Source organism: Sander lucioperca, chromosome 6, assembly GCF_008315115.2.
Source record: "Sander lucioperca isolate FBNREF2018 chromosome 6, SLUC_FBN_1.2, whole genome shotgun sequence".
Taxonomy (NCBI): domain Eukaryota; kingdom Metazoa; phylum Chordata; class Actinopteri; order Perciformes; family Percidae; genus Sander; species Sander lucioperca.
Genome location: NC_050178.1, coordinates 24,091,651 through 24,099,150, shown reverse-complemented (window position 1 = coordinate 24,099,150; position 7,500 = coordinate 24,091,651). Strand labels below are relative to the sequence as shown.

The window sequence follows — 7,500 nt, the reverse complement described above, 5'->3', positions numbered from 1 at the left end:
AAGTATTAAAATGCAGCGTCACAGGAGAACAAACAGACAGCAGAGGTGACTGCAGTTCTTCGGATGGGTCTATCTCCTGAGCAGAACTTGTATCTGACCTCAGGTCTGTCGATTTCTCTCCTTCAGACTCTAAAGCCATCGTGGATGGGAACCTGAAGCTGATCCTGGGTCTGGTCTGGACTCTGATTCTGCACTACTCCATCTCCATGCCAGTGTGGGAGGGCGAGGATGAAGAGGTAACAAACCCAGTTTTAAATAATAATAATAATAATAATAATCTTTATTAGGGATGTTCTGATTGGATCAGGAAGTATTGGATTGGAGCCTATGTGGGCATTTATTAACTGATTGGGAATCGGCAGTCAGCCCGATCGCCTAAAGGCGCGGACACACAGAGCCGATAATCGGCCGTCTGACAGTCTGGCGAGGTCGTGACTCGAGTCTGTTCGGTGTGTTCCGTGCCGTCGTCAGTCGGAGGGGCCGTCGGCCTTCATTTTGGCCGATTTGACATGTATGATTGGCGGGGCAGGCACTGCCGGCAGTCGGTCAGTATTAGGGGACCACTAAGGTCTATATAAAGAGACTTCAGATACAGTATTAGGGGACCACTAAGGTCTATATAAAGAGACTTCAGATACAGTATTAGGGGACCACTAAGGTCTATATAAAGAGACTTCAGATACTGTATTAGGGGACCACTAAGGTCTATATAAAGAGACTTCAGATACAGTATTAGGGGACCACTAAGGTCTATATAAAAGCATCCAAAAAGCAGCATGTCATAGGACCTTTTAAACCTGAAAATTAAAATGATAATAAATACTAACCACTGTTAGAAAGCCGACTGACTTTGTTGGTGCTTGTTTGTACAGGCAGAGTCAAAGACACCTAAGCAGCGTCTGCTGGGCTGGATCCAACACAAAATCCCTGATCTGCCAATCAACAACTTCAGCCAAGACTGGAGGAATGGCAAGGCACTGGGAGCACTGGTAGACAGCTGTGCACCAGGTACGCTCTCTGTGTGTGTGTGTGTGTGTGTGTGTGTGTGTGTGTGTGTGTGTCGGTCTGTGTGTCTGTCTGTCTGTCTGTGTCTGTCTGTCTGTGTCTGTCTGTCGGTCTGTGTGTCTGTCTGTCGGTGTGTGTGTCTGTGTGTGTCTGTCTGTCTGTTTCTGTGTCTGTCTGTGTGTCTGTCTGTCTGTTTCTGTGTCTGTCTGTGTGTCTGTCTGTCTGTTTCTGTGTCTGTCTGTGTGTCTGTCTGTGTGTCTGTCGGTCTGTGTGTGTTTGTGTCTGTCTGTCTGTCTGTCTGTGTGTGTCGGTCGGTCTGTGTCTGTCTGTCTCTCTGTGTCTGTCTGTCTGTCTGTCTGTCTGTGTGTCTGTGTCTGTCCATAGTATTGAGTATCGAAAAATGCCTCCCCGTTCAATACCAAATTTCAATCTCCTCAGCGTCAGTGAGCCAATGAACACGCAGCATTCTTGTACCAAGATCTAATAATGCTTGTGATTGGCTGGCCACACGTTGTAGAGACATGCACCACCTTATACACAGAGACGGGCTCATGTGTGTGTGATGTTGTATTTTGAGAGGCTTGACTACAATGTGCGTCACATAGGTGTAAAGGAGCTGAAAAATAAAAAAAGATTCGTACCGTAATTGAATTTTCCTTTTTTGTTAAAATGGATTTTATAAAATTGGTATCGAAAAAAGTATCGTTCAGGAACCGGTATCGAAGTCACGGTCTCATCTCAGAAATATTTAAATATACCCAGTCCTAGTTATGCGTCTGTAATAGAGCTTAGATCGGCCCCAAAAAATCAAGCCCCCCCTACCCGAGCCCGTGCACGTTGCGTCCGAGCCCGACACATTAACTGTAATTATGAGCTTGAGCCCGATTTAAAAATGACAGTTTTTTAATACGTGGGCCGTTATAACTGACGTTCTATACTACAATTCAGAGTTGTTGGAACTACAGAAATCTGTTTATAATTATCTTAATGAATAATGCAACAAGGACGAAGGATGGAAACTGCTGTTAGTTTATTCAGAACGGAACGGATCGCAAATGATCTGAATGAAGAAACGTAAAAAAAAGTAGTTCCTTCAGCTGAATAGTGAGGGGAACAGATCAAGGCTGCACCATAATCAAAGACCTGGAACCATATAGGAGACTTTCTGGTCTCATCACCTAATTAATACTGTCCTTCACCACGGTCTGCATGCTGATGCACTGGCCGACAACGCGCCAGGTATAGGAGAGACCATAACTGCTGCTAAAGGACTCGTGAGATATCTGACAATCTGGCCTGGTTGCACGATTATCGAAGACAGTGCTACAGATGGGAGAGACATGATTTTAGCCCAGTTTACCTCGCACTCAAGTCAGGTCAGGACATCCACCCAGCGCTACGGGAGAAGCTGGACAGGCAGAGCTTGCTCCCCACCCAATTATGCTAATAAAGTAATGATTAAAAACACACAAATGCTTGATCAAGGGCCCAGCCCAAGGATAGTGGCGGGAAATATCGGCCCGGGCTCGGAAGAGAATCTAAACTCTAGTCTGTAAGTTGTTGTGGTTGACAGTGTTGTTGTGTGTGTCGGTTGCAGGCCTGTGTCCAGACTGGGAGACCTGGGATCCAGTGAAACCAGTGGAGAATGCCACTGAAGCCATGCAGCTGGCTGATGACTGGCTGGGCATCCCGCAGGTAAGATTCTCTCTGACGCTGCTCCACATCTGCTTCTTCAGTGTGACCTCTGTCTAATCTCGGTAAAGTTTATTGGGGGTTAGAAGTTATGCTTTCATGTTTCTACTTGGATATTGTTGTCATCGCAATACAATTTTCTAGATAGACCGGCTGGTGACCGGAATTGGCTGGTTTTCACGTGCTCGGCCATGACCGGCGACCGGCAGGTCAGTCTGACATATGGTGATTTCATGCCGGTCAACGCTCCAATTACCTGACAACATAAGTTATACCAGTTACAGTTCTCAAGGACGCACGCACACACGGACGCCACAGCACGGACGCCACAGCACACTCTCTTTTTCCTTTCTCTCAACTTTTCCGCCGTGTGTACCCGCTCACGGTGTGAAGTTCGTTTCGGCGCTATTCTCCACATGTAGGAACCTGGTGAATTAACCTGCAACATGTCAGCTGTTTGGGAATTCTTCAGCGTGTGTGCAGAAGATAACAAGTTTACAATATGCAACACCTGCAAGGAGAAAGTAGGGCGTGGAGGGACGACACCAAAAACCTAAATCACATTTCTTTAGTTGATATTGATGTGAAAAGAAGGAAATGGTTCTAACATTGCTCTTTAGATGTGTGTTAATGTCCCACACCAGGAGTAATTTATATAGTTCTATTTTATAGTGATCCATTATCTGTCCAACACATGTTCTATTAAAGAAAAGATAGAAAATAAATATGTGTGTGTGCTGTAAAGTGGTTAGAAAACATGAAATCGGAATCGGCTAAAATCGGTATCAGCTGGTCTAACTCAAAGAAAATCGGAAATCGGAATCGGCCTAGAAAGTTGTAATTGGTGCACCTCTACAATTTTCATAACTTTTCAAAGGGCTGTGATATCAGAAAGGTAGAGATTCATGAAGATGGTAACTCCTACACTCGTATTATTTTATTTTCATTATTTACCTGATGAAGGTCTAAGACCGAAACGTATTTTTCTAAATAAATTATTGCTAATGGTCAGTGTGCGGGACTTTCTCTAAGCTTTTGATCTGCTACTTTTGATCATAAGACAAAAGAGGTGTGCAAAACAGCTTTCTTACATTTTCATTATATAAATAAATATAAAGTAAAGCCAGTTCGATTTTATTTATTGAGCATGTTAGCATGCTGTGCAGTCCAAAACGTCTCTGTTTGTTGTGTCCTTGCAGCTCACAATAGCTTCAAAAGTCCTCCTGATAAAGTGTCTGATAATGGCTAAGGAAGGAAGGAGGCATCTCTGAGTGCTTTTACTGTGGCGTAGCTTCATAATAATATTTTATACTTTTTACTAATCCTCAGTGGGGAAATTACACACAGGCCTGAAATACATTCACATGCTCTGGTACTTTTACATGCACAAATGGATGTCAGAGTGAGTGGGCTGCGACTGCTGGACAGGCACCCTGAGCGGTTGGTGGGGGTTCGGTGCCTTGCTCAGGAGGTGAACTGGCATCTCTCCAGCGCCATCTCCAGCTACCAGTCCACACCCTGGACTTTGGTCCGTACAGGGACTTGAACCAGCGAATCTCTGCTTGACAACCCAACTCCCTACGGACTGAGCTACTGCCACCCCAACAGTGGAGTCATACATCAGGGAGTGATGCAAACATTTAATGCTAACTTCTAACAGCTTTAGATGACGGCAGTGACATTTGCTTTGCATCTTAGTGTATATCACCATGGAAATAGCCGACAAACAATAGACTGCAACGGACAGTTAGGGCTGCAGAGAGGATCACTGGAGCTGTCCTTCCCTCCATCCAGGACCTGTAACCGGTCCAGGGTCAGGAAAAGGGCGGCAAAAATCTCTGCAGACCCCTCACATCCTGGTCACAAACTGTTCAAACTCCTTCCCTCTGGTAGGCGTTACAGGGCACTGTTTGCCAAAACCAGCTGACACAAAGACAGCTTCTTTCCCCAAGCTGAACGCTCAGAGGAAACAGAGGGAACTCACTGAACCTCAGTTCGTTTTTTACACTTTTGTTATAAAGTTATGAGGTTGCAACTCGAGTTGAAACAGAAAAAAATTACTATAATGACTTACAAATGGCTGTTCCCAGGAAAATAATTAGTTAAGTATTTATGTCACTTTTGAATAATTGCTTAAAATGGTCTATTAACATATTATAAAGGTTCCTCTGCAGATATTAGAGCTATTTTTGTCCCCCTCATTATGAAGAACAACCTCAGCAGTAATTATGAAGAACCATTCTTTCATTCTGATATCATTAATTCAGAGTTAAACGTTTTTGTGGCTGTATTAGGCTATGCTCTGCTTCCTGTCAGTCAGCTGACACCTGCAGGAAGTTTCCTCCAGAAACAACATAGCTGACGACCTTCCCTGTCACACCCATGACGTTAATTAAGGCCATCTTTGTTTCCTGGAAAAGTAGTTTATTCCATTCGAGGTTTGACACTAAAGAGTTTTTTAAAAGGCCCAAAATAGCCTGTGAAGCAGAATGACTCGTGGGGGAAATGTTGAACATGACTTTAAAGAAAGGAAAGGGCAGTGACCAGTGTGAGACTGAGGTCAGGAGATCTCTGTCTACATACTGGGTCTGTTTTTCCTAATTTGGGCTCCTTTGTTCCAGTGAAGAGAAATCTTAATGCTGCAGCATACAATGACATTTTAGGCTGTGTTTAGATGGAAACGATCTGAAGAGAAAACGCAAAAGTGGTGTTGCGTTCTCACTTTTTATTCCGCGTTTAGACAAGCGTTATGGGGGGGGATCTGTGTGCATATGGTGACGCAAAAGTGTGAGAAATGTGATCCACCAAGTCCTCGCGCCTGCGTAGATCCTTCCTTCTACTTCTCTCCCTAGTAGCACCAAGAGAACAACAAAAGCTGACAATTCTGACAACACACGGACACACACACACACACACACACACACTGCACATATATACACACACACACACACACACACACACACACACACGTGGCGCACACACACGGCACATATATACACACACACACACACACACACGGCACATATATACACACACACACACTCTCACACACACACACACTCTCACACACACACATACACACACGGCACACACACATACATGCGACACACACACACACACACACACACACACGGCACACGCACACACACACACACACACACACACGTGGCGCACACGCACACACACACACACACACACGGCACACACACACACACACGGCACACACGACACACACACATGCGGCGCACACACACACACACACGGCACACACACGGCGCATATACACACACACACACACGCACACGACACACACACACACACACACACACACACACACACACGGCACACACGACACACACACACATGCGGCGCACACACACACGGCACACACACGGCGCATATACACACACACACGCACACACGGCACACGGCACACTCACACACACACACACACACACACACACACACACACACACACATGCGACACACACACACACACACGGCACACACTCACACACGGCACACTCACACACACTCACACACACACACACACACACACACACACACACATGCGACACACACACGGCACACACACACACACACACACACACAGTGTGTTTTTACCCTTTAGACAGGAATGGGACGGTGGAGCGTTTTTAAGATTTCCACTCTGGAGGGTGGTTTCACTTTTTGAGTTTTTAAGCCCCAAAAACGCCGTCGCCGTCTAAATGAAAGGCACGTCTGATAAAACATTTCGTCGTTTCCACCCGCGAGTGTATTCGTGTAAACAGGGCCTTAGACAATAGTGTTCTTCCAACTATGCAACTCAACTATGCCTCTCCTGTTTCATCATGATCTCTGTGCACACAAGTGTTTTCAGCTCCAGTAGAAGAACTAACTTCCGTTTAACACGCCCAAACCGCATATCTCGTCAACATTCTCGTATACTGGGCATGCCGGGCTAAACAGGAGGCAGCATGTATACTCTGCAAGTTGCTAGTAGATGCCATGGTAACATTAATACCTAGTCTCAGAGACATCATGACCCAATCAGGCGGCGAAACACTGGCATCAGTGTCGGTGTTGCCAAAGGTCTCCATGTGACCAAAACAGGGTCAGAAGTAGGGTTGGGTACCAAGACCTGGTGCCAATACGGCACAGATGCCTAAACGACCAGTATCTACCGGACCAAATAGCAACGCGGATTTCGGTGCCTCCTTTCGGTGCCACTGATATGCCTGCGTTGCTCTCTGATGCTCCGAAATAGACGTTAGAGGCAACAGGAGCATCGCTGCACGTGATGCTAGTTAACACTATGCTTGGCAGCAGCTAACGTTAGCCTACCGTTAGCTAGTAGCTGGATTGCTGACAGCTAAACAGTGTAAAGTGTGACTGTATTTCCCTGTAGAGGATCCAACAGCGGGACGTTAAGCAGTGCAGCTGCCGTTATCAGAAAAACACCACAGATTGTGCGTTCACTTGAAACTGGTAACCTCGCCGTGCATTCAAAGTTATTGTAAAATACCCTTTTCCCATCCAGTGGTTGTTTTTGACGTTCAACAGCAATTTACTAGTGAAATACGTTATTGTTATAAGTTATAGTTATTACATTATTATTAAAGTGCCCATATTATGAAAAAATCACTTTTTCTGGGATTTGGGGTGTTATGTTGTGTCTCTGGTGCTTCCACACACATACAAACTTTGAAAAAAATCCATCCATGGTGTTTAGAGTGAGATACGGTTTCTGAATGTGTCCTGCCTTCAGTCTCTAGGTGAGCTGTTCAAAATCGGCACGGCTTG

General features: G+C 45.4%; 1 protein-coding gene across 2 annotated transcripts in view; it reads left to right on the top strand.

Annotated features, from left to right (window-relative positions):
- Positions 1 to 7,500, top strand: part of LOC116053783 (filamin-B) — a 135,394-nt gene that overhangs the window by 35,065 nt on the left and 92,829 nt on the right. For both annotated transcript variants that reach the window (XM_036001819.1, XM_031304943.2), the window contains exons 2-4: positions 127 to 236; positions 873 to 1,008; positions 2,603 to 2,700. In XM_036001819.1, the coding sequence (XP_035857712.1) occupies positions 127 to 236; positions 873 to 1,008; positions 2,603 to 2,700 (344 nt within the window). The remainder of the gene's footprint in view (positions 1 to 126; positions 237 to 872; positions 1,009 to 2,602; positions 2,701 to 7,500) is intronic.